This window comes from Carassius carassius, chromosome 39 (genome assembly GCF_963082965.1).
Source record: "Carassius carassius chromosome 39, fCarCar2.1, whole genome shotgun sequence".
Classification (NCBI taxonomy): Eukaryota; Metazoa; Chordata; class Actinopteri; order Cypriniformes; family Cyprinidae; genus Carassius; species Carassius carassius.
This window is the reverse complement of record NC_081793.1, coordinates 3,278,302-3,304,926: the sequence shown is the minus strand read 5'-3', so window position 1 is coordinate 3,304,926 and position 26,625 is coordinate 3,278,302. Positions and strand designations below refer to the sequence as shown.

The 26,625-nt window shown below is 34.6% G+C and overlaps 2 protein-coding genes across 3 annotated transcripts; one reads left to right on the top strand and one right to left on the bottom strand.

Annotated features, from left to right (window-relative positions):
* Nucleotides 1–412: 412 nt before the first annotated feature.
* On the top strand, nucleotides 413–6,922 carry irf3 (interferon regulatory factor 3). The gene is made up of 10 exons (XM_059530429.1): nucleotides 413–585; nucleotides 1,608–1,785; nucleotides 1,871–1,902; nucleotides 2,039–2,081; nucleotides 2,169–2,234; nucleotides 3,275–3,550; nucleotides 3,643–3,742; nucleotides 3,831–4,102; nucleotides 5,293–5,414; nucleotides 6,434–6,922. The coding sequence occupies exons 1-10, from the start codon at nucleotides 421–423 to the stop codon at nucleotides 6,545–6,547; spliced, it is 1,368 nt and encodes a 455-aa protein (XP_059386412.1). The 5' UTR covers nucleotides 413–420; the 3' UTR covers nucleotides 6,548–6,922.
* A 2,441-nt stretch (nucleotides 6,923–9,363) lies between these two features.
* Nucleotides 9,364–21,538, bottom strand: si:dkey-94f20.4 (synembryn-A). 2 transcript variants are annotated; one of them, XM_059530427.1, is made up of 14 exons: nucleotides 21,347–21,538; nucleotides 20,489–20,574; nucleotides 20,283–20,330; nucleotides 19,637–19,654; nucleotides 18,924–19,010; nucleotides 18,245–18,837; nucleotides 16,982–17,117; nucleotides 16,576–16,764; nucleotides 16,229–16,323; nucleotides 14,900–15,050; nucleotides 13,741–13,836; nucleotides 13,495–13,639; nucleotides 9,804–10,083; nucleotides 9,364–9,721 (listed from the first exon to the last, which is right to left on the bottom strand). In XM_059530427.1, the coding sequence occupies exons 1-14, from the start codon at nucleotides 21,375–21,377 to the stop codon at nucleotides 9,592–9,594; spliced, it is 2,085 nt and encodes a 694-aa protein (XP_059386410.1). In that variant the 5' UTR covers nucleotides 21,378–21,538; the 3' UTR covers nucleotides 9,364–9,591. The 2 variants fall into 2 exon arrangements, with proteins under 2 accessions (XP_059386410.1, XP_059386411.1); XM_059530428.1 differs by lacking the exon at nucleotides 19,637–19,654.
* Between the last annotated feature and the right edge of the window lie 5,087 nt (nucleotides 21,539–26,625).

The following is a 26,625-nucleotide window of genomic DNA, read 5'->3' as shown; positions in this document are numbered from 1 at the left end:
AACACCTGAACTAACGCACAATATTTGAAAAAAGTGCGGTGCTAAAGCAGCCCTGACAAACAAGACCGTCTTATCGTCTTGAAGAGAAGCCACAGATACCAGGGTCGCTTTTGCCTCGTACGATTAAAGCAAGGTAGGCATGGCGTTTTTGTTATTATACTTACACGGTTTGTTATGTAACGTAAACCCAGATATCATATTATTCATACAGAATGTCTTCCAAAGATATGTCATATATACTGTATAGGTAATACTATTAGGCTCATGAATTCAATGGAACATTGACGGTAGAAAGTACTGTATTTCATTTTGTTGTGAAAGTTTGTATAGCCTATGACTATGAGGATTTTTCAGCATGGTTTTTGGTTTTGTTATTTGTGCAGTATATTGATGGTTTGGTGTGTATAGTCTGATTGCATCATGGCCCAACCAAAACCACTCTTCATGCCCTGGTTGAATGAACAAATCCAGAGTGGACGTTATCCCGGGGTGTGTTGGATCAATAAAGAACAAAGACAGTTCAGCATTCCATGGAAGCACGCTTCAAGACAGGACTCCAACAGTGATGATGTCCTCATATTCAAGGTGAGAATACACATCGTTTGTCATGCATTTTTTTCACCATAGTGTTTATTTATTGCACTACTTGCAGTACTTCCAAGTCTAGATAATTTTTTTTTTACTTGTGGGTAATGTAATATTACTAAAATATAATATTTCATATTTAAATAAGGCTACACCTTAATAACTGTTTCCTTTACCACACTTAAATACGCTTTCAAGACGTGCATTTAGTAAAAAATGTATTTTGTTATAGCTGCTTTAAAGATGTACACTTTTTTAGATGTGTTGACTAACATAGTAAAGCACATAAAGTGCTGTTTTATCAAATTGTATGATGTTTTGTTACTGATACACTATAATATCACTGAAACATTGATACAAATGTGTAATTATTAAAATATATTAGTTGGCCATAAATGCTTGTCAGTATATTCGGCAGTAGCCTACACTTCAACAATATAAAGCAACAGAAGTAATTATGGAATTACACATAAGATGTACTTAAATCCTACTTATGAGGTCAAAAGCACTCTTTAATTTCAACTTACTGCACTTAATGTAAGTTTAAGCTATGATGCAGTTTCATTTAAGTGTAAATAACGTGCAGTTATGTGTCCAAAAACATTATGTTCAGTTCACACTCAACATTATTATTTTGAAATGTATCATTTCCATAAGCATTCTTTTTAAAAGTATGCAAAAGAGTACCTCTTTTTTACCAAGGGATGGTATTTTACATGAATAAAAAATAAGTATTTTTAAATGACGGCAAGTACCCCAAGGTACTAATGAAATTACTATAATTCAATGGTATATTTAGTATATTATTGATAATGCCTTACAATTTACCTAAGAACTACTACACTTTCAGTACAACCAAGCAACACCATACCACATGTTATTTTTTTATTTTTATTTTTTTATCAATATAAATCAATCAGTACCATAGAGTATATCAAAGAAGCATTTACCGTAATGTTATAACCAGGGTACTTTTTAGCATTCGTACTTTTCTTCTGATATCTGTACTTTGTTCCCGTCAGGCGTGGGCTCAGACGAGCGTCGCTGGAGATGGCAGGATCAACGGAGATCCCTCTGTTTGGAAGAGAAACTTCCGTAGCGCTCTTCGTGTTAAAGGCTTCAAGGTTATATTTGACAACAAGAACGATGGCGCTAATCCACATAAAGTCTATCAGTTTCCATCTGAACCTCATTCTGCGGGTAGGAAACATCACATTGGTGGTTGATGCCATTAAGAAGATTGATTGAACTGTTGAATCTGATATTTGTTTTCTCTCCTCTCCAGCTTCAGGATCCGAGGGCTCTCAAGAGACTGATGTGAGTATCTGTTTCATCGCGTTTAATCCGTGTTTGTCTGGTTCTCCTTTAAAGCACTCTCAAATAGACCACGTGTTGCATGAGATACGACATACACAAACTGACTTGGAAATTGTTTCTTTTTCTTCATTTTTAGTTTTCACCAGAACTGTGTGTTGAGGAGAGCGACATGTTCATTAGTAAGACAGCATTTTATACCCAGCCATGAATTTGTTAGGTAGGACTTTCCTGCTGATGACAGTATGTTTTACTTTTATTTTTCTTAGCACATCCACCTCAAGGTTTGGAGCAAGATTTCACGGGACTAAATCTTCAGGAAAGTCCCTCACAAGGTAGACTGAAAAGACCAGAAAAGATTATGTATTTTCATTATAGCAGGCTGTGGTACAAAGCATAACATAATATATGACTCGATTATTTGAGTACGTTCATTTTTTAAGTTACCTTTGGTCTCTGTTTGGTAGGGTAATGATTTATATGGTACTGCTGTTATATTATGATGAAAAAAATAATTGTTTAATTGTATATACATTGTATATAAGTTTGGAATATTAAAAATAAAAAGTTGCAAGGAGTCTCTTTTGTTCACCAAGGCTGTATTTATTTGAATAAAATACCATAATATTATGAAATATTACCATTTAAAAGAACTGTTTTCTGTGTAAATATATGTTAAAATGTAATTTATTCCTGTGATGCGCAGCTGAATCTTCAGCATCATTACTCCAGTCTTCAGTGTCACATAATCTTTCTAAATTATTCTGATTTTCTGCTCAATTATTCCTATTATTATCAATATTGAAAACAGTTGTGCTACTTAATTATTTTTCTGGAAACCGAAATATTTTTTTCTTAGGATTCTTTGATGAATAGAATAGAGTTCAAAAGAACAGCATTCATTTAAAATAGAAATATATTGTTACATTAAAAAATGTCTTTACTGTCACTTTTGAGTAAATAAATGCATACTTGCTGAAACGTAATTAATTATTATTAAAGAATCTAAAGTATTATTATTATTATTATTATTATTTTTTTTTATTATTATTATATACACCAAACTTTTTAATTGAAGTGTATCACGTTTTCCACAAAAATAGTAATCAGCTAAAAGAAATGTTATTTAACAAATTTCAATTCCTGAGCAGTAAGTCAGCATATAAGAAGGATCATAGGACACTGAAGACTGAATTAATGATGAAATATATACAAATGGATAACAGTTCTTTAAACTGAAATAATATTTCAGAATGTTGATGCTTTTAATTTATGTAATAAATACAGCATGTGTGAGCAGAAGAGATATACAGTATATAATGATTTGAAGGACAGTGCGTTGTGTATGTGTACAGCCTTTTCATTCTTGTTCCAGTTCATGAAGTCTGGAATCCAGATCAGATATATCTGGGGCTTGAAGAACAAATACTCTTTCAGGAACCCAATCCATGTCCAGAATCCCAGTATAATGAGTTCCATTACCAAATATTGGACACTCGTGAACAGTTTCCTTCAGCTGAGGGTGCAGTCGGTGGTTTGGGGCAGATTCCGGCGTCTGAGGGGGCGACGGCTGCGGGTCATCATCCCCCAGAATATCAACCAGAGGGCGAAGGAGAGGGTCATCAGGCTACCGTTCCTGTGATATCACTGGGTAAGTGGCTCTCAAAGTCATCACATGTTCACATCAAGTGCTGATGTTTATTTACTCACAGCTTTTTTTCAATTCATCTGTTTTCTTCACAGAGACTTTTTTTCAGATAAAGGTTTTTTACAAAGGGAAGATGGTGAAAGAAGAGTTGGTGGAGAATGCCGCTGGTTTCAGACTGATGTATCAGGGAAACATGTTGGTATTTTTGCACTTCACTGACATTTAAAGTAGCACCATGTTTAATACAGATGAAAACTTAACAGTATTCCTTTAACACCCACAGGGACGAATCCATGGGCAGTGCTGATCTTCCAGTGGTCACACTACCTGTTCCTGAAGGTATTCTGGATCAGATCCAGGCCAAGCATACGAACGACATTCTGAATAATCTGGGTGGTCTGGAGATTAGGAGATTGGACGGCGTGGTCTGTGGTCACCGTTGGGGATCAAGCAGGATCTATTGGGGTCCAAGCAAACATGAAAATGGCCAAAGACCCAGAGAGCTCGCCAAAAACACACCTGAAGCCGTCTACTACTTCAAAGATTACATATCAGGTGAGTTATATTGCGTCAGATTTCTCCCATCCTCATGTTGAATCAACAGCTATTGATTGATTAAAGATTTAAAATCAAATTGTTACATGATATGCTAATTATTAATAAGATTGATCACAATGTTTGCTGAAAATGCCAGACAATTACAGGTGCTGGTCATATAATTAGAATATCATCAAAAAGTTGATTTATTTTACTAATTCCGTTCAAAAAGTGAAACTTGTTTATTATATTCATTTCATTACACACATACTGATATATTTCAAATGTTTATTTCTTTGAATTTTGATGATTATAACTGAAAACTAAGGAAAATCCCAAATTCAATATCTCAGAAAATTAGAATATTGTGAAAAGGTTCGATATTGAAGACAGCTGGTGCCACACTCTAATCAGCTAATTAACTCAAAACACCTGAAAATCTATGGGGTATTGTGAAGAGGAAGATATTGATATGCCAGACTCAAGAATGCAGAAGAGCTGAAGGCTACTATCAGAGCAGCCTGGGCTCTCCTAACACCTGAGCAGTGCCACAGACTGATCGACTCCATGCCACGCCGCATTGCTGCAGTAATTCAGGCAAAAGGAGCCCCAACTGAGTATTGAGTGCTGTACATGCTCATACTTTTCATGTTTATACTTTTCAGTTGGCCAAGATTTTAAAAAATCCTTTCTTTGTATTGGTCTTAAGTAATATTCTAATTTTCTGAGATATTGAATTTGGGATTTTCCTTAGTTGTCATTTATAATCATCAAAACTAAAAGAAATAAACATTTGAAATTTATCAGTCTGTGTGTAATGAATGAATATAATATACAAGTTTCACTTTTTTGAATGGAAATAGTGAAATAAATCAACTTTTTGATGATATTCTACTTATATGACCAGCACCTGTAAATGCATACATCAGCGAATAGACATTACAAAAATGACTTATCCAAATCCATATCCTTTTTACCCCCATAAATGAACATAAATAAGAAAACAGTAGGAAAATGCCTTATTATGGAATTTACACACAAAACGACTTTTTTTTTTTTTCATAAAAAGAATGTAATAAAAAAAGACATTAAAAACTAAACCAATATGGTTGATAGCTGGTGGCTGCAAAATATTAGTTTATAATTTCTATATGCTAGATTGGTCACTTGGAACCTGTGCTGGATGTCTGATGATGTCATTCCTGTAGGTTTGATGGCCTTTATGCAGACAAACTGCGAATCTCCTTCTTACGCTCTTTACTTCTTTCTGGGAGAGAAGTGGCCCGACCCCAAAATGAAGCCTTGGGAGAAGAAACTCATCATGATTGAGGTTAGGACTGGGCAAATTAAGTTTTCAATTGTTTTTGTATTGACAAGAAAATTTAAATATTTAGATTTTTTTATATTTATCCTATAAAGCTTAATGTATCATATTTCATACACAAATTTCTAGGGCCTCTAAATCATCAAAATGATCAGTTTGGCTTAAAATCCTGTTGTACACCATCTACTATATGCCTTCTGATGTCTGATTGATAGTTAGTACTTTTATAGCAAATAAAAAGCCTTTTAGTATAATTGTTAAATTGTTCCATTAATGTTTTGTTCCCACAATAAACAAGCTTTGATCATAAAAGTGAGCATTAAATGTCATCTTACTAAAACATATTATTAGGGCATGTTAAATGACAACTGATTTATATAAATTTAATGTTTATTCATTTATCTTTTTCTATTAATTCACATCTTTTTGAGCATATAAATGACATTTGCACCAAATTGCATATTTCTGTTCAGTTAGGGCCTATAGTTAATATCGAGGTGTTTTCTCTCCTAATTTCTTAAAATGTTTACTATATCATACTCTATGGGCCATAAAAGCTTTATGTATCAAGTTTATGTTAAATTCTTTAATTAAATATTTTGTTGAAAGGTACATAAATCTCTTCCACTGAAATTGTTTTTTTTTTTTTTTTTTACTAATATTCCATATATCAGGCTTTACAGGGTTAAGAAATTTGACTCTTTAATGAACATTGTTGTCTTTCATGACATTACAATTATCTCTATTTTTATACATGCAACAAACACTAACATTTACCATACTTCACAGTGAGGCATTCTGCTTCCTGTTGTGATTAGGATCACAGCTTACTTATAGAATCACTGAAATGTAATTTCCTTTGTGGATTATTACTTCAATGTATTATCGATTTCTTAAAGGCACTGATAGTGTAAATAGTTCAAAAAAAAAAAAAAAAAAAATATATATATATATATATATATATATATGTATCATGATTATTTTTAACTTCCACCATTCATTCTCTCTTTTTCTCATTTGTTTAGGTTATTCTGACTTCACTGGAGCAATTGAAGATGATTGCTTTAGCAAACGGGGCATCTTCTCTGCAGTCGGTGGAGCTCCAGCTCTCTCTGGAGCAAATGATGGAGCTGTGTTAGAAAGATCTCCTATGACCGAGCAGAAAGACTTGACTGCACACATATAGGACTCCTAAATTAAAATGATTTCTTAAAGGGGTCATATGATGCAATATCTTTCTTTTTTTCACTTTGGAGTGTTACAAGCTCTTGGTGCATAAAGACGATCTGTAAAGTTGCAAAGGCTAAAGTCTGAAATCGAAAGAGATATTCTTTATCAAAGTTAAGACTCTGCCATGCCCCCCTTAAATGGCTCAATTAAACACGCCCCCACATCTCTACATCACTATGTGGAAGTATTTGTGTAATACTGCCCAAATGTTCACACAAAGAAAGACGGCGTGGTTTCAGTAACACAGTTAGTGTTGAAGCTGTCATGTCAGGTAGATATGTGTATATTTGGCCTTCGGAAAGAAGATGCATTTAGGAATCTTTAAGATCACTTACAACAGAACAGCAACGCATTTTATGGATGACCGTTTCGTGAACCTTGGTTGTGAATCATTCGACTTTGCTACGACAATCCGCCACTTCTGAATCACTACTTTAAGTATGTTTTGTTATTAGTTTAATTATTTGATATTGACTGTTCACCTCTGGAGTTTTATGCATCGTGCATGTGCGTATGTGTGTGCTTGCAAGAGCATGTGTGTGAGAGAGAGACAGTCACACAGTGGAGTCTAAACACATATGAGCTTCATCATTGTGTCTGACACGAAGACTCTGTTCCTCTTTTGGGCTTGAACTGATGGTAAAACTAATGACATTATTAACTGTCTTTACATTTATTTTGAAAGAAGAAGCTCGCTATTATGGAAAGGGGATTTACATTTCCGACGAGTGTTTGCAGTGTTCGGCCAATCACAATGCACTGGGTCAGTTGGCCAATCAGAGCAGTCTGTGCTTGTCAGAAGGAGGGATTTTGTAGAAAATGACGCGTTTGAGATAGACGGGGTATAGAGGAGCATTTCAACATATTCTATTGCACCAAAAAAAGCATCATATGACCACTTTAAACAGTTTACTTAGTGGTAACCTGTAACTGTTAATTATAAATTGAAATTATTTCTTGAACAGTTTACTTAGTGGTGACTCCATGGTTAATTGTATGTATTCAAAGTGTGTGTACTAATATCGCAGAGCAGAATTTCAGTAATGGTACAAAGGAATTGTATGATTCGATGGATAAAAATACAAATGTGAGTTTACAAGTAGTGCTGTATTTTAAATGGTTGGGTTTCATAGTTGTGTGCTATCATGAAAGAACAAGACAAACGTTTAATAATGCTAAAATCTATTTCTAATGTTTTTGGTGTCTGTTTTTGCACTACTCGGTTCTCTGACACAATATTGAATGATTATTATGTCTTATTACTGTATTTCTTAAGTCGTTTCCTAGACTGAATTCATTATTGTTATATCTTTGACATTAATCTGAACTGAATGTGAGCTGTTGTTCCACTGACGTGCCTTGTTTCTTCCTCTTTTTCAGCTGATATGAACTAAGAGGTTTGCACTTAGTATCATGGTTTCCAGTGATGTAAAACCTGGAAATTTCAGGGATTTTTATGTGTTTTCCAGGCCTGGAAAAGCATGCAAGTTAATACAGTGTTCCCACGGGTCCTTGAAATCCTTGAAAAATAAAAAAAATTAAAAAAAATAAATGTACATAGATACATTTCCTTATAAGTTTTCTGGGAAAAATTCCATATTATTCCCTCTGGTCTGCTAATGTGTTATTTCGCCAACACTTCGTGGCCTATGCATAGAAGCTTCCTTGATTTACATTAGTTATGTTCATTTGCGCGTTGTGATAAGTGTTTCTATTGTGAGGTACTTTGTGTTGTACATTGCCACTTCAAAGGCACCTCAACATTTCACAGACACACTGTGAAATTAATGTTGAATTGCTTTGCTTGTTAAGATAATGTAAACCCATGAGGCAAGAAAAACTTAAAACCATTTAGATTTTAAAGAATAAACCGGTTGCAAGCCATGGTATCAGATTTGTGAGCGAATCATTTGAGTTATATTCAATGAATCAACCAAAGCAGTTCACACATCAGATTAACATTTATTATTCAGCTATGTGAGGAGGGATTTGCAGCAGTAAGCTTTCACTGTGGGCGGAGCTTCTCAGTGCCACGCAACACAAATAAAAAGGAAGACTACCACAACATGTCCTGCAATCTGTTTAGGAAACATACAACTAACTTGCATTAAATGGAAACTATGTTCATACCACTGATTCTACATTCACAAAAATAAATGAACATTCAAATTAATATTTAAAGAACACAGAGTCCTTGACAACACATACAGTAAATGCACTCACTAATTGAATAAGTGTGATATAAACTTATTTATACATACGCTACCTTTCAAAAGTTTGGTAAGATTTTTTAATGCTATTGGAAAAAAGTCTCTTTTACCCACCAAAGCTGCATTTACGTATTTGATCAGAAATACAGTACAAATTGTGAAATATTACAGTTCAAAATAACTGTTTTCTGTTTTAAAGTTATTTTGAATATTTTAATATTATTATTGTAAAATAATAGTAATTTAGCAATTCATTCCTGTGATGCACAGCTGAATGTTCAGCATCATTACTCCAGTCTTCAGTGTCACATGATCTTCAGAAATCATTCTGATATGCTGATTTGCTGCTTGAGAAATATTTCAGATTATTATCAATGTAGAGAACAGTGCTGCTTTATATCTTTGATTTCATGATTCTTTGATGAACAGCATTTTCTTATATGAATATATATTTGTAACATCATAAATGTATTTACTGTTACTTTTGATTAATTTAATGCATCCTTGCTAAAAAAAGTTTTTTTATTATTATTATTTTATTTTATTTTTTATCTTATTGATCCAAACTTTTGACCAGATGTGTACTAATTGAATAAAGTGTCTCAATTAATTAGATATATTCAGGTAATATTTAAGGGCATGTCTAGGTGGTGTTATGTGATAACCCTAACTGTTCAAACTATATCATATTGAAATATTATTATTTTATTTAGTCAGTTTTGATCACCACATCTATGTCAGTTCTACTCCACATTCTCCAGGTCATCATGTTCTTCCTCTGATTTCCTCTCCTCCTCTGAAAGGTCCCTGAGCTCCGACAGAGGCACCAGCTGACCCTCTTCGTCCAGTCCCATCGGCTGAATCATATTATCCCTGTTTAGGAAAAGATCTAAGTGTTAAAGCAGTATGTATGTGTGAATCTGTACTGGTGTTTTCAGTGGTTTAAGTTCCTTACTTTGAGAGTTTGTTAAAAAGACTGATGAGCCGGTGAGCCTCCTCCTCTTTCTCCTCCTCTGTCATTCCCTCCATCGGATCAGGCTGCTCCTCTTCCACCTGTCCCGTCACTGGATTCACTCTGTTTTTAATCTGCCGGTACTCCTCAGTATCCGAGTCTGAATCGCTAGAGTACTGCGTGCCTGATGATGTGGCCTTTGACCTCTGACCTCCTAGCAAGCCTCTAGTGGCCAGGAGCCCAGCAGCATTTCCATATCCAGTGTACTTCACGAAACGCCTCACTGGAGTAGCCAATAAAAAACACATAGACTCTTGACTCTTTATTGCCATTTATGGTTCTATGAAGAACCTTTGACATCCATGTAACTGTTCCATTGGACAAAGGGATCTTTTTGTAGTGGAAAAGGCTTTTCAAATTATTAAAATGTTAAAAAAATAAAATAAAACAGTTCTTTTATATAGAAACCTGTTACAGCAAAGGAATAAACAAAAGGTAATTGCAACCTATTTTCCTAATACTTCTGACTTTTTAAATCACAATTATGACTTTTTTCATAATTGCAAGAAATAAACTCAATTGCAAGATATAAACCCCAGAGAAGAAAAAAAAATCATGAGATATAAACATACTTGTTTGCAAACGTGATTCTGATGACATGCAGAATTCAGACGGAGGACAGGAAGTGAAAAGGAGAATGGATGAGATGGAGGAAAGTCTGTACTGTACTGGTTTAGACACTCTTACAAGAGAGAGGTATAAACAGAAGATCACAACATATGTTGGACGTGATCCTTATGTTATGAAGAGGAACGATTTTTCAAATAAACTGAAATACTTGGCTGTCATTGAAGCAGTGGAATGGATACGTCTACGTGTGGCATTTAGCGTTGAGTGAATTCAGACTGTCTCATGTTGAATGCATGAGAGTTGACAGCCCTGTATCTATTTATATATTTATTTATTAATATCTTAATTTATAATTAAATCTTTTATTTACCATTTGCACACACGAGCATTTCAGCCTGATCTCACAATCAAAACGTACATATTTAGACGTAAATTAAGTTAATTATTGTCCAATACGTATGGGCCTTTACGTATTTACAGTGTCATTTACGTATTATCTGGACGTAATTACAGGTTCGATATGTATCGGAATTTACGTAAAAACAACCTCAAATACGTACAGATAGAACGTGTTCTCTGACCAGTCAGTTATCCATAGAAATTTGCTCATGAAGCTGCTTTTCAATGCGTATCGGATTAATTAATATTTATGTATATTTTCCCTTTTTATAATTTTTTTTTGATAAATGTAAGATCCCTATACCTCAACCGAACCTAAACCTACCCATTTTATACAGAATGTTAAAAGAATAAAACATAATAAAACACAATTTTAGTAAAAATATAACATTAAAACGTTATTTTGAGCCACTAACGTTAATCTTACACCTACCCCTAAACCTACCCATAACCATTTCTTAAAACTACATAACGTTACTGTTATAAATAAACAAATAACAGACAAACAAACATAATGTTAATCATTTATTTTTTGCGAAAAAATATCAAAAGTGGTACCAAAAGTAGTTCAAATGATAATGAGTTCCAGTCGCAGTCCTCTCTGGAGGTAATAGTTTGTATAGGGTACAGAGCAGAATTTAATTTAATAATTAAAATAAAAAATTTATAAATTAAGAATCTGTCTTCTCTCCGTGAATTTTTTTTTATTTTATTTATTTATTTAAATTTTTTTTTTTTATTCGAAACAATTATAACATACAACATGTTATCAAGAAACAAAAAAAGTTAAAAAAGAAACAGAAAAAAAATGGAAATACAAATTACAACAAACAAAACAATTGCCAGGGGGAGGAAAGTATTATACACGCATATATAGAATCAAATAAACAAATTGTAAAATTTACAAATTTTCAAAGTTCTTACAGTTTTTTTGTTCACAGAGTCTCTGATACTGTCAATATAAATACATATTTCAGTTAACAAAACCATAAAATTGGGTTTTTTATTGCTAAATTTACATTTATGTATGTGAAATTTGGTCAACAGAATAAGTAAATTAATTAAATAAAAGCACTGTTCTTTTTCGTCAGGATAACTTCTCTCCGTGAAGGCGCACTGGCGCAGTACTGATTTCAAATGTCTATGAACTGAAACACGACATGTCGCAATCTGTGACGAATTATGTGAGAACCAATGAGAGTTCGATATTAGTGCCGTAAACCATGTCGTAACGTTCCTGTGGCGCACTGGCGCTATTTTCAAATTGGAATCATAACGAGCGCGGGCTTTGACTGACGGCCGCTATTGCTGAGAATGAAATGAAGATCGATTGATATGGATATGTTCCTTGCAAACATCTGGATTCTAAAGATATGGAGTACAGCAAACAAATAAAATGGATGTTATTTGTAATTGTATACTGTGCTTTTGTGTATCTATGTGTTGCAGCATGCACAGAAATGTTATTTCCTATTAAGTAGATGAGTAAACTGCTTTCAATAAATTCAATAAAAACATTTATTGATATGACAATTAAATACAACAGATTTAAATCATTAAAGCCACGATTTTAATATTAATACATGGGAATTCATATAAATTCACACTTTACGTTAGATTATTTACGTTTTTTTAGCTGATAACACGTAAGTATTTGTACGTTTTACTGCTATAAATACGTCTAAATTGTACGTTTTTATGTGCATGAAAACGTAAGTAAATGTACGTGTGATGGAACCACATTTAATGTAAAAATACACACGTATTCTCATGAGATCACGTTGAGCATTTATACGACTTGACACCTCCTGACCACAGAAGCAGGTTTACTAGACACCTTTTTCTGCATTTTTCAGTCAATTTCTTGACTTTTCCACCCTTATGAACAACAAATATTCATACACAATAATAACTCCTTGGGGTTTCTCAGTCTGAACGATTTGAGCATCTATAAACAACGTAAAACATAGGCATTTTGAGTTTCTGCTAGCGATTCCCATGTAGAAAAATCACCTCCAGTTGCATTCGCGCTACAGAAATGACGTCATGTGCAAACAACCTACTACTTCGCCCCGTTGTGTGAGGCAGGTGATCTGACCAATCATGATGCAGAATCTGCTATTTTGTCTGACAAAAAACCAGACAGGTGTCTTCTGATGTTCCTTAACGTTTATTTTGTGCTATATCTAGTAAAGAGATGATTGGTCCATGTGCAAAAGTAACCTTATCTGTCAAAAGTGCCAAGGCTTTTCGGACATTGCAACAGTAATAAAGGGGGCAGGCCTTTGCGAAATGTCAAATTTGAGATAAAAAGTCGCAAGTATCTTTTTTATTTTTTATTCCATGGCGGGGGAAAAAACTTAATTGCAAGATTTAAATTCAGAATTCAATGAAAACAAATTATAAAGTCAAGATGTAAATGCAGAGTTTATACCTTGCAATTCTGACCTTTTTCTTTTTTTTTTTATTCAGTTGCATAAACAGGCTCCCAAATCTGTTCACTGAAAGGTTCTTTAGGGAACCCAAAATGGTTCTTCTATAGCACAGCAGCAAAAACCCTTTTAAAGCTTTATTTTTAAGAATGTAGTATGTTTTGGGGGGAATTCTGTCTTTTTACAGAATATTAAGTGGTATTTGTGGTTAATAGTGTGTTTCTATGCGTTACCGTTCTCTTTGCACAGCACGAAGAGCAGGTCAGCAGCGCAGTGTTTGAGCTCAGTGTCCAGGTGGGTCATCAGTCTGACCAGACGATTCCTCATGGTGTTTCCCTCCTCAGGTTTAGTGCTGGCATCTCTTAACGGAGGCAGAATCTGCACTCAACAAACAAATACATCAAATTTGTTAGCATTTGATGAAAACAAGTCTTTTTTTAGACAATATGTTTCCTTGAAATGTCAAATCGCAGTCATGCCTGTTGTCTGAGGTAGTGTCTTGTGTCTCTGTGACCTCTGGAGCATTCGGTCAGCAAGTTCAGCACAGGAGTCAGTCTCTCTTTGACCTTTTCTCCCTGCATGTGAAACATTATGGTGTTAGAAAAGCTGCTGTTGCAAACATATGTATTTATTCCCTCCTGGGGTTCTCTATTAAAGACCAGGTCTTTATGCTGAAAAACTATATAATAATAGATATAATTAATAATTTATTTCTTTATTTAAAAAGTGCAATGTACACTACCGTTCAAAAGTTTGGGGTCGATATTTCCTTTTAATTGAATGAAATTAATAGTAGGCTAAACAAAACTGCATTAAATTGATCAAAAGTGATTTCTGAAGGATCACGTGACACTAGGTGCGTTTACATGGATACTTTTTGCTTCCATCGGAATGAATTCATTCTGATTGACGTGGTGTTTACATGAACGGTAAATAAAGTGATCGGGTTGATGTGCGCGTTAACATGTCACAGGCTTCTGATCGGATTTACTCTTTTGACATGCGCACACTGCATGAATATACAGTTTCCCGCTGCTGTTTTAAAATGTTATATTGTCACAATATATATCACACGTTATATTGATTTACTTCGGGTCCTAATTAGGCGACGACCAGCACATGAACTGTTGTGCAGCTTAACTTTACTTTAGCAAAAAAAAAAAAAAAAGCTTCTTCCCGCACTCAAAACTAGACGTCTGTCGATGAGAGTCTTAAACAAGGACTGGTGGGGCGTGGTACTGTTCCACTTCACATACACTGAGTGAAAGGGTAGATTTATAATGACAGGACACTTATTTATGACACTTCATTCACCAAGAAGAACAACTCGTTCCGTGCGTCATATGTGTCAAGTGTTAACATTACAATCCGATCGAAATTTTAGTCGGATCAAGCCAATTCAATCCGATTGACGTGTTTACATGTGACATTTTTATTCTGATTGTGCTTCTAGTTCTATTACGATCGGATTAGAAGGGTCGATGTAAACGCAGATACTGAAGACTAGTAATGATGCTGAAAATTCAGTTTCTTACATTTTAATATATTCCAGTAGAAAACAGCTATTTTAAAATTGTATTTCACTATATTGTTTTTTTCTTTCCCTTTCCGTATTTGTTTCTTCCACTTTCTCTTTACCTGCTCCAGTTTTCTCTCCATGTAGATGAGCAGGTTGTGCACACAGTCCATGTTGGCTCCATTCATCTGGTGTGAGTCTGGACCCAGAGGCACAGACACCAGAACGTCTAGACAGCTCAGTGGGAGAGCAGACAGCATATTAGCTGTATGCCTGAGAGAACGAGAGAAAGAGATGAGGACAAGCGTATGCTCAAATCTGTTCACTTTAAAATGAACTAAAATGCAGAAATGTATAGCTCATATTCTTATTAAAGTATTTACATGAATCACTTATATCAGTGGAGATGACAGAGAAAAGCAGACACAGACAAACATGACTTCCAGAAGAAGGAAGTGACACTGGTAAGGTACACTGGCTAAAGAGGCCTATATACAAGGATACATTTAGAGATATGAGAGAGATATTCTTTGAAAAAGTCACATCTAATTCCTAGTTTTTTTAAACTGTCACAAACATTTTAGATGCAGGTGTTACTGAGGAAAGACAGTTAGACATCTGTCAACCAAATTAATATATGCTCTACGCATGTGATCCAGTATACTAATATTCACTAGTTTTTAATTGCCTGCACAAGAGTGCAGTCTCAATGTGGTTTATTATTTAATTTAATTCATTTTACTTTATATTGCAATTATTATTCTGTTATTATTTTTATAATGTCGCTTCTTTTTTTTCTATCATCATTCACTTCTTTGTCTTGTGTGTGTGTGCTTGTGTCAATCATTGCATCCGTCAGCCAAATTAATATGTTTGTATGTATGTGTTTCTCATAATCACTAGTCTATTTATTGGCTGATAAATTATTCTACAATTATTATTCTATTATAATTTTTTGGAGTCATATTTGCACTATATTCTATTGTCTTTCACTTCTGTGTCTCTCTCTCTGTGTGTGTCTTTGTCTTGTCAATCATGCCAATAAAGTATTTGTATCTGTCAGCCAAATTAATAAGTGCACTATGATCCAATTGTCAAATTCACTCGTCTATTGATGTACAAAAGTTGTAGACATGATGCATTTTAAATTAATTACATTTAATATATTGCAATTATTATTCTAATGATATTCTTTATTACATATTTTATTAATATTATTTATTGATATATTTTATTACTATTTTTTGCTATCTTTCACTTCCTTCTGTCTATGTTTGTCCTGATCTTGTTAATCATGCCAATAGAGTGTTTTGACATTTACATTATTTTTGACTTCCACTTTTGAGTGGAATGCATCGTAATTGCCAACATTTTCAGTTAGTGGATAATTAATGCTATAGATGCTGTAAAATTGCTTTCATTACATTACAACAATATTTATCAACACTAACCCCTTTAATTCATCTGTAGCTTCCTCTTCCTCACAGGAGAGCATCAGACAGTGACGCAGAACTGCAGCCAGGTGGCGATAGAGAGACGCATCTATCTGATAAACACAAAGTTACAGTATATCAGTTTATTCAGTGAACTGTGTGGGGTTTTAATCACAGTCCTATAGTAACACCATCCCAGACAGCAACATAAGTGTTGGTCCAGATCCGGCCCACATCTGGCCCGCGTGAAATCCATGCAGGCCGGATCTGGGCTGAAACTGCTTGCTGTCTGGGATCTGACACATCACGTGGTGCAACCATAGTTAAGGGAGGTGAGTGTGATGATAATCTCTGCATACACTCACCTCTTCTGGTTCCTGAGTGTGTGTGCTGTGTGTGATATTAAAAAGAATCTTCAGGACCTCCTGAGCCTGCTGTGAGTCCTCCGCACTAATAGGAGGCGCTGTAGGATCCAGCACGACTTCATATTGCTCCTTCCACTGGACTGATAAACTCTTCTCCAGCACTGTGGTCAACAGCGGCACTCCTCCCTCCTGCAAATTAAGAAAAATTCATTATAATATAGACATTAATAAGTTTAGTGTCAGAAATATTTTTTACGTTTCAAATGCTCATCAAGTCATTCTAATCATTCTAATATGCTGCTTTGCTGCATTATAAACATGTATAATGTTAATTTCTATAAAATAGTGGAGATTGGCTCGAAATTTCTAATAAATATTAGAAAACAGAAGAAGAAAAAGAAGATACTTGTTTCAACTGTGCTCTGAGTTCAGGTCTCAACGCTGTCAGTAAAAACATGAACCGGAGTGTGTAAAACTGACCACAGGGGGAAGATGCGGACTGAAACTCCTTACTTAGCTTTTCTGTCAGACCACAGAGAAGACTGAAACACAGCAAACAGTTGGAGAGAGAGAGAAAAAAATGCATTTGGCATGAAAATACATTTAGTTTCAGTGAATACAGTGGCACTTAACAAACAAATAAAATGCGATATATTTAATTGTATTAACCCTTTTCAAAACTGACTTCGCTATTTTTTTGCTATGACTTGTAACCAAGTGGTTAATCTTTCACCGGTTAGCATAAATAGGGCCCTATGATTTTAGCAGACAGAATTCATGAAAATACAGATGGAATCTAGACATATAAAATATACTGTATATATTTGGTAAAACTTGGATGTTTAAATAAAAGATTAGGGTTGTACAGTTATTTTAAATATGAAGTATTATGAAGTTAAATATTAACTTCATCTTCAGAGCTGCTCTGAGAGTAACTTCATCAGCATTTCAACCCGCCAAAATAAATGTTCGGTTTATCTTGATGAAATTATGACACAAATAAATTATTTTGTCTACTTAAATGTGCTTCTCACGGTAATAATACTAATGGTAAAAATTATAATAATTTTAAGGAATATCATAATTTTTCTTCCATTTAAAGTGTAAACCTCTGTTGTGCCAAATTTTGCAATCGTTGCCAAAAATGAGATTTGATTACATTCTAAAAGGCTAATTAAATTGCTAAGTTTTATGCATTAATTTAATTACCAATATTTTTAGTAATAAGTTTTGTATTAAATTTTAAAACACAGAATCAATAAAAATTAAAACAGACGACACAGAATTTCTGAATAAATAAAAAAAATGAATAAATTGCATTTTTTAAAATAAATAAATTAGGAAATTGCCAAACTTTTATGAATTCAATTGATTATGATTAAGTTGATTCAGTTAAACTCATTTCTGATCATTTAATTCAATTACTTTATGACGATAAAAATTTGATGAAACCATAAAAACAGAACCTGGATAACGGAACTTTAGAATTTAGAATTTTTTCATACGGCCCAGAGTTAAACTCCTGCTGGTAGATGAATGTAACTACATAGTTTGGCCTTTAAAAAAAAAAAAACAAACAAAAAAAAAAAAGTCTGGTTCTTTTATTTGCATTTTTCATAGAGCTCATGAGGAAAGATGTTAGAATTTGAAACTCTAAGTTGATTCATACCCGAGTTCGCTGGCTCTCTCTTGTGCCCAAGCACTATTGTAAACAATGTTACAGAAGATTTTCATGACTTCCTTTCTACTGACTTCATCAACTTTTTCTTCTTTTTCCTCCTCCTCCTCTCCTCCCCCAAGGCTTCCTCTGCTGTCTCTTTTACCTCGCGTCAGAGCTTTGAAAACGCTGCTCCTCCTGCGAGAAGGTATGAGGCTCATGTTTGAAAATGTGCTGGCCTTGCGCTCACCACACCAATCATTATGACCCCAGACCACAGGGTCGTTCACATCACTGCTAACTGCCTCAGAACCATCGTCTTCCTCACTGCCGCGGTCATCCTCATCCGCTCGACCAAATTTGCTCTCAGAAATAGCCTCCATGATGTCATTATAGGGGTCAGATTCACCGTCGGTGTCTTCTTTGGGAACAGGTGCATTGCTTATGTCACCCAGATGTGCAAGAGTGAGAAGCGCTCTGTCAGTGATCAGAGGGCCCAAAACCTTTTTGTCCCTCGAGAGAATCCGGATGGATCTCAGGCATACTTTCAGCACACGCCCTTGCGGTTCAGTCTGGAGGAACCTGATCAAAACCATAGCCAGAGCCTGAGGGAATAAAACATATTAAACAAAGGCGGAAACTGGTTTTAAAATGGTTATGGTGTGTATTTGTTGATAAGAGCCGAGGTTACCTGTCTCAAAAGGACATCTGGGTTACTGGATTCATCATAGTCTGAATCAGAGTCTGACATATAATCCCGCACTTTATTCTTTCGGAACTGCAGTGGCCAAAACAACAACACAAAGTATTATGGGAACAAATCAATAATTATGGGTGCCGCTAGCAATGCAGAAATTGTACACTTTTAACCTTTTGGTGTTCCTCACTTAGGACAGACAATAAGCATAACCTTTTGTTTTAATTGAATGATTATAATATATTTTGTTTCAATAATATTTGTTCTTTCATGGTACTAAACAATATTAATCTCTAAGTTATATATTTATGCCTATATATAAAATGGGTTAAGGTTAGGGGCTAGGGTTATTAGAAAAATACTTCAAACAATTTAATTACATTAATACAGCACCATAAAGTTACAAATATAACAAAGCTATTTGTTTTTCGAAAAATGAATGAAATTATTCACAATTCATTTGATTAAATTTTAAAAGAGCAATTACATTTTTGTTTTATGCATAATAGTTTTATGCATTAATTATTAGAATGTTTAATAATAAATATCTCTGTGTGTGTACATTCTTATACTCTTACAGAAGGTAAGATTTTATGGTTTTAAAATGTCTGAAGACAACCAGAGGGTTAACAATTGTTAAATCCTTTTCAGAATGTGAGTAGTCTTAAAAAATACAAGATTGCATCTTTTAAAAAAGAAAATAATACCTCTTCCATCTCCAGCCTCTTTTCGGATTGAACAAACAGCCAGACAACAGAAAAAAAAGAAAATTATTAAACCATCCGAAAAGATAAGACAAAGAAAACATGTATCTGACAAATGTGTGTATTTATTCTTAGTGTGTGTTTTAACAATCAATAACAGAGCTAGTAGAACAGGAAGATAGAGATATATGCCAGATATAAATATAATGAGTTTTCCTCCAAACTATAGTTCTGGTTGAGATTGAAATCTTAATGTAAAATCAGCATCACATCATAACTCTAATTCAGTGAACAATTCAAAATTTCAACGATATCTTACCATGGATGCAAAAATGTTAGTAAACCAACATCACTTTGTAATATTAATTCAACACAATTAACGCACACACATCAACACTGACTTGCTCTCTGGGATGGATTTGGTAGAGAGCTTATGAACTAAATATTAATGAGCTGCAGGCCGAGGATCACATCAACTGCAGAATCAGCAAACAGCTGAGGACATGCAGGAATATTTCCTTCCCAGAGGAAAACAGCACGGCTCAGAGAACTCTATGGAGTTCATATACAGAAATCTTCAATATGAGAACAGTTAGAGGAAACCTCATTTCTGAATGTGTATGTGTAATTGCACTCAAATATCTCTTACTCTTCTTCTCTCCCTCTCCTCCGAATCATAGAAGAAACACTGTGCATACTAGGAGAGAGCGAAAATATTGAATTAGAAAAGAGTAGTTACATAAACTGTGAGTTTTTAAGTACACAACAAAGTAGATTGTTTTTAATTTCCTGTATTGTCGTGATGCTATTAATACATTGGTTTTGAGGCTACAGTTTTTAGTTAATTGTAAGTACCTCTCGATTAAATTGCTGTAGTTCTGCCTTCAGTCCTTTCTGATCATCCTCTCGGATACACTCGATAATCCTCTCTATATTCATCGCTGCGTGACAAACGCACACACATAAACAAACAATTGTTTGTCAAAAAGCATCTAAGATGAGGTACATAAATCTAAAACAATTAAAAATCTGTGATTTAAATGAACTGAACAGTTTACGAAAAAATCTAAATCAAAGAAATGTTTAATGTAAAACATTTTTTTTTTCTAATTCACTAATCAAAAGTAATAAATGATTGAACAGTGTAATCAATCCATTATTAAAGCAAAAAGTGTACAAACTAAAAACAAAAACTTTTTTGATTACATTTTTTAGCAAATGTAATAAATGTAATGATTCATATTTAATGTAATCATTACATTAATTACATAAATGTAATTTCTAAATATTTTAGCAAATATATATTATTTACCATATAAAATGCAATATTACATTTATAAAATTACATTGAAATATTTCAATCAAAATTCATAAAGGTAATACATGAACTAAATTATGTAATAAATGTAATAATTTGTCATTTTACATAAAATGTAATTTTATAAATTTAATATTACAATTAATATAATAAAATATTTATTCATATTAATTGCAATATTACTTTAAAAATACATTATATAAAATTATGCATTTATGAATAATATAATATATTAAAAATTGAAATGGCAAAAAAGAATCCTTATCAAGAAAAAAATATGACATTTCCATATTAAAAACACAAATATAAACCAGCATATTAATTGGTTCCAGATTTCCTTCCACTCCAACCAAAGCAGTTGTCTCCTTTATATGTGTGTTAGTTTATCCTCTTACCTGTGAGCGTGTCTTCACCTGAGCATGCCATGCAGGATGCAGTGCACTGGATCCTTTAAATCTTTATTTTCTATTGGACTTGAATCACTTGCTCAGCTGCTGTGATTCTCTCTCTTTAACGGCAGATCTTTTATCTAGCTCTCTCAGTCTTTTTCTGTCTCTGTTTACCTCCAGCTCTGTCTCTACCCCCGTTTGTCTGTAATCCTGCAGTGCATTAGTTATGCTCTAATCCTTTAATGTCTTTTCACTTCATCTCTATTCACTCTCACTATAAATAACCTTACAGCAGATCCAGTTGATGTGCAGTGACATACAGTAACCACAAGGTGGCAGCTCGACATGATGACCTCTGACTGTTCCAAGGTCTAAATGTGTAATTAAAACAGAATTATGAATCCAAAAAATATGAATAACCTAAACGCAAGATAATAAACTGTAACAGACAAAGCTGCTTTGTCATTGTTCAATTTAAATTCAATTATGATATAGTTAATTATATAGTAGTATATAAAATATCTGTACATATACTGTATGTGTGACCCTGCCTTTGATAACCCAGATAAAGTCCTGACCCCCTGACCCCAGATAAAGTTTTTTTGTGATTTACTGTAAAGTGTGCAAGAAAAAGATGCACAACCAACCGAGAGAGCCAAAACCTTATGAGGATTGTCAAGCAAAATTGATTCAAGAATTTGAGTGAACTTCACAAGGAATGGACTGAGGCTGGGGTCAAGGCATCAAGAGCCACCACACAGAGACGTGTCAGAGCCGTCTTACCTGGGCTAAGGAGAACTGGACTGTTGCCCAGTGGTCCAAAGTCCTCTTTTCAGATGAGAGCAAGTTTTGTATTTCATTTGGAAACCAAGGTCCTAGAGTCTGGAGGAAGGGTGGAGAAGCTCATAGCCCAAATTGCTTGAAGTCCAGTGTTAAGTTTACAGTCTGTGATGATTTGGGGTGTAATGTCATCTGCTGGTGTTGGTCCATTGTGTTTTTTTGGAAACCAAAGTCACTGCATCCATTTACCAAGAAATTTTGGAGCACTTCATGCTTCCTTCTGCTGACCTTTTTGAAGATGCTGATTTCATTTTCCAGCAGGATTTGGCACCTGCCCACGCTGCCAAAAGCGCCAAAAGGGTTAAATGACCATGGTGTTGGTGTGCTTGACTGGCCAACATAATAACCAGACCTGAACCCTAGAGAGAATTTGTAGGCTATTGTCAAGAGGAAAATGAGAAACAAGAGACCAAACAATGCAGATGACCTGAAGACCACTGTCAAAGAAACCTGGGCTTCCAGACCACCTCAACAGTGCCACAAACTGATCACCTCCATGCCACGCTGAATTGAGGCAGTAATTAAAGCAAAAGGAGACCTTACCAAGTACTGCGTACATGTACAGTAAATGAACATACTTTACAGAAGGCCAACAATTCAATAAAAAAGTTTTTTCTTCTTTATTGGTCTTATGACGTATTCTAATTTGTTGAGATTGTGAATTGGGGGGTTTTAGTTAAATATGAGCCAAAATCTTCACAATTAAAAGAACCAAAGACTTAAACTACTTCAGTCTGTGTGCATTGAATTTATTTAATACATGAGTTTCACAATTTGAGTTGAATTACTGAAATTAACTTTTCCATGAGATTCTAATTTATTGAGATGCACCTATATAAGTGGCATGTATTACTACATTTAGCTTATATGGGCCATATAGTACAAGGTTATGGCATTTACATTTATGTGTGTGTGTGTGTGTGTGTGAATAAACATTTTATTAAGTAAAGTAGTACCAAGCGCTTGTGAATCTGTCATGCAACTGAGCCAGTGTGTTTCCTGACAGGGTACACATCAGTGCCTAGTGGACAGAAAAAAACACAAAAAAAAACAAATTCTCACACACACACACACACACACACACACACACACACACACACACACACACACACACACACACACACACACACACACACACACACACACACACACACACACACACACACACACACACACACACACACACAATGCACCCAGCACTCAACAACAGGATGTGTCTGTTAAATATAGGGCAATGTTTGAAATGATATACAGAACAATTCACATGAGAATACCCCCACCAGTCACCTTTCCTAACCCAACAAACTACGTACACAAGCATAAATCACAATAAGTGCTCAAACAACAGCACCTCTTCTACTATTAATCAAGTGTTACTCAAATCATGCATCCACATCTGCCATTTACATCCTGTTGACAAGCTCCACCGTACCAAGAAGTGATTGTGTTCACAGTGAGTCAAGATGAGTAGAGGTGAATCGAATTTAAAGTCACAAACAGCTGGGAGGCAGGAACAAAGCTTAAATAACACTATAAAATACAATTTTGCATCTTTAGTTTTTCTCATTTTAAAACCAGAGACTTCACAATATATATATATATATATGTGAAGTCTCTGGTTTTAAAATGAGAAAAACTAAAGATGCAAAATTGTATATATATATTAAAGATTGGAAGCTAGTGTTATTTAATAAATTAATAATAAATAATAAAATAAAATAAAATAAATAATAAAGCCAGTATTATTTATAAACTATTATAGTATATATTAATATTGTGTATTGGCTTTTATATTTTATTTTTTTCAGTTCCTCAGTTTTGTTTTTAATTGTATGCACTGTATATTTGTGTCATGATCTCGTCATTTCACTATCACCTGTCACAGTGGCTGCCACCTGCACGCACTCCATCATCACCCACATCTGTCATCATTCACTCTCATCTCTGATTCTCCGGGTATCCTCTCCAGTCTCCAGTTCCGCTTTGTGTTCATCTATTCTGATCTGATGTGGATGTGGAGAAGCAGTGCAAAGCTGTAGAAGTCAGGCGATGAGAGTGTTGCGAGATAACTGACATGATGATGTGTGTGTCTATTCCTAGTTATTAACTCCAGTGTTTCCCATCCCTCATTACGGCCACGGAAGCCGCTCCCAACTCGAATGTTCCTAGTTCACTCAGCATGGCCACCGAGGCTACTCCCTGCTCCCTCATTATGGCTATTAAGGCTGTTTCCTGTCATCCAGAAGTCACTAGATCTGCCGGCCTGCCAGAAATCATCCGTTCCTCTGACTTTGCAGATGTATGCATCTCTGCTGGCTCTCCTGGATTCATAGGTTGCTGGATCTTACCTGGTGGCTTCAGAAAACCTCTGCTCCTCCCTGGTCAACATTATCACCAGTGCCAGCCTGAAGGACTCCTATCCTGCTGGCACCGCCGTGGTCACCTGCCCTCTACCTGATGTTTTAAATGTAAATGTCTTGCAAGTTTTTTTCCCTGAAATTAAAAAAGTTAATACATAAAACATGTATAAACATATATTTAACATGATCATAATAACATATTATTTACTCCATGGTGAAATACATTTATTTTCATAGAAATCTACTAAAACGAGAAGATGTTCACTGAAAGGTTCTTTGAGTAACCCAAAATGTTTCTTCTGTGGCATCACTGAAAAAACACCCTTGTGGAACTTTTATTTTTAAGAGTGTATATGTTATAAATATTTATATTTAATATCAAACAGTTTTTGAGTTTGTTTAAACCACAAATTAATACTATTAATACTGTTAATAAGACCACATTTGGCCTTAAGATACATGCTACAATTTCACATTTTTTTTCCATGACCCGTTGCAGATCAATGTCACGGTCACAAGAAAACAGCAGGGAAGTATATACAAACTAGAACTTTTCCTTCATCTGTAGGTTTTCATTATTGACTATAAAGTACCAAAATAGTTTGCAAGGCATTGTTAATGTGTGTTCAAAAATAATAGGTGTTTCCTTGAGAATTCTTATTATGAACAGCAAGTGATGAGGATGGGACGTAAAATTTAGTTGATTTTTTCCCTTCTATATTTTTGTATGCATTTGTGTATTTTGAGTACTTGTATGTGTGTTTGTTAAGTGTTAATAGTATCTGTGAAGCACCATGACAGTCTGAATTAATTGCCCCAAGGGGATGAATGAATCTCTAAAAAAAAAAAAAAAAAAAAAAAAAAAAAAAAACGAATAATGTAAACCAAGTCAGGTAAATTTTGCGTTTCTGTCTTTTATCTAACAAGCCAACACCAAATGTACAAATACATGCCAACATGTACATGTACAAACATATACATAAATACTTAAATTACATAAATGTTTGCAGGTGGTTCTTGGCTCCTGAGACTGGGAAAACAACTCCAGATGTCCAAAGCAGGAAAAGTGCACAATAGAGTCTATAGGGAAACAGTGAACAGCAAGGGGTAAATAGGTAGTCCAGAAAAGAGGATGAGAATAGGGTAAATGGACCCTGATTGAGCAGTCATCTCCTTTACAGTATACAGCTGAATTCAAATGACACCTTAAAATCCCTAGAAATTCCTGTCTGTCTGAAAAGACTTTATCTGGAGACGTGTTGAGAGAGAGACCTCGTGTCATCTGAAAAAAATACTCACTTAGGAATGCAGATGGGAATTTTGAGGGTTAACAGAACTGGAGGGGATCTGAAGTGCCAAGAACATGGGAAAAAAGTGTAACTCAAGTCAGGGAAACAAAACGACAGGAAAAGTGGAGCAATAAAGAAAAGCTTGTGTGAGAGGAGGGACTATTTTAAGAGATGGCTTTCCGGCAGGTGAGAGAACTGAAAAAACCTTTCAGGAACAAACAGTTGGTTGAGGTGCTATAAGGAGGTGAGTCATAAGAAGAGGGAGCTACTGAAAGTATGAGTGCATTGGTGTAAGAGAAAAAAACACAAAAAATACATATTATCTACAGTTAATGTTATCTGTTCCAGTTTAAACAGAGATGGAAAGTTGTCTGTTAAGGAGGAAGGTATAACTACAACTATATAGACTATATATAGCTATATAGATTGTGATTCTTCTGTCATTGACATTGAGGACACACCTTCTTACTTAACCCCGCCCCTTCCCTCTGTTATTTAAATACAAAGGTGGCACAAGGAGATTTCAGAGCTTCCAAGCTTTTCTCAAAGGAAAGTCATAGACAGAGTGGATCATATTTAATTATTCTCATCAGTGCGGTATTGCTTTTAAGGATTGATGGTCAGGACAAAAAGCTTTCTCAAGTGTCTCCCTTCCATGCAGGGTAAGTTTTTGTAATATGTAATATTTTATATTGTAATATAGTTTACATATTTATTGGTGTTATCATTGTTAACTATAAACTATAATTACTTAAAGTAAAATAAACAAATAAAAAACTGAAATAAATTACAATTC

Excerpts from the sequence above, each read along its gene's own strand:
- irf3 (XM_059530429.1), top strand. The coding sequence starts at position 421 with ATGGCCCAACCAAAACCACTCTTCATGCCCTGGTTGAATGAACAAATC. Across the intron at positions 1,903-2,038 it reads AGGGCTCTCAAGAGACTGAT|TTTTCACCAGAACTGTGTGT; the intron begins GTGAGTATCTGT and ends CTTCATTTTTAG. Across the intron at positions 3,551-3,642 it reads CGTTCCTGTGATATCACTGG|AGACTTTTTTTCAGATAAAG; the intron begins GTAAGTGGCTCT and ends TTTTCTTCACAG.
- si:dkey-94f20.4 (XM_059530427.1), bottom strand. The coding sequence starts at position 21,377 with ATGGCATGCTCAGGTGAAGACACGCTCACAG. Across the intron at positions 16,765-16,981 it reads TCAGAGCACAGTTGAAACAA|GAGGGAGGAGTGCCGCTGTT; the intron begins GTATCTTCTTTT and ends CTTAATTTGCAG. Across the intron at positions 16,324-16,575 it reads ACACTCAGGAACCAGAAGAG|ATAGATGCGTCTCTCTATCG; the intron begins GTGAGTGTATGC and ends TGTGTTTATCAG.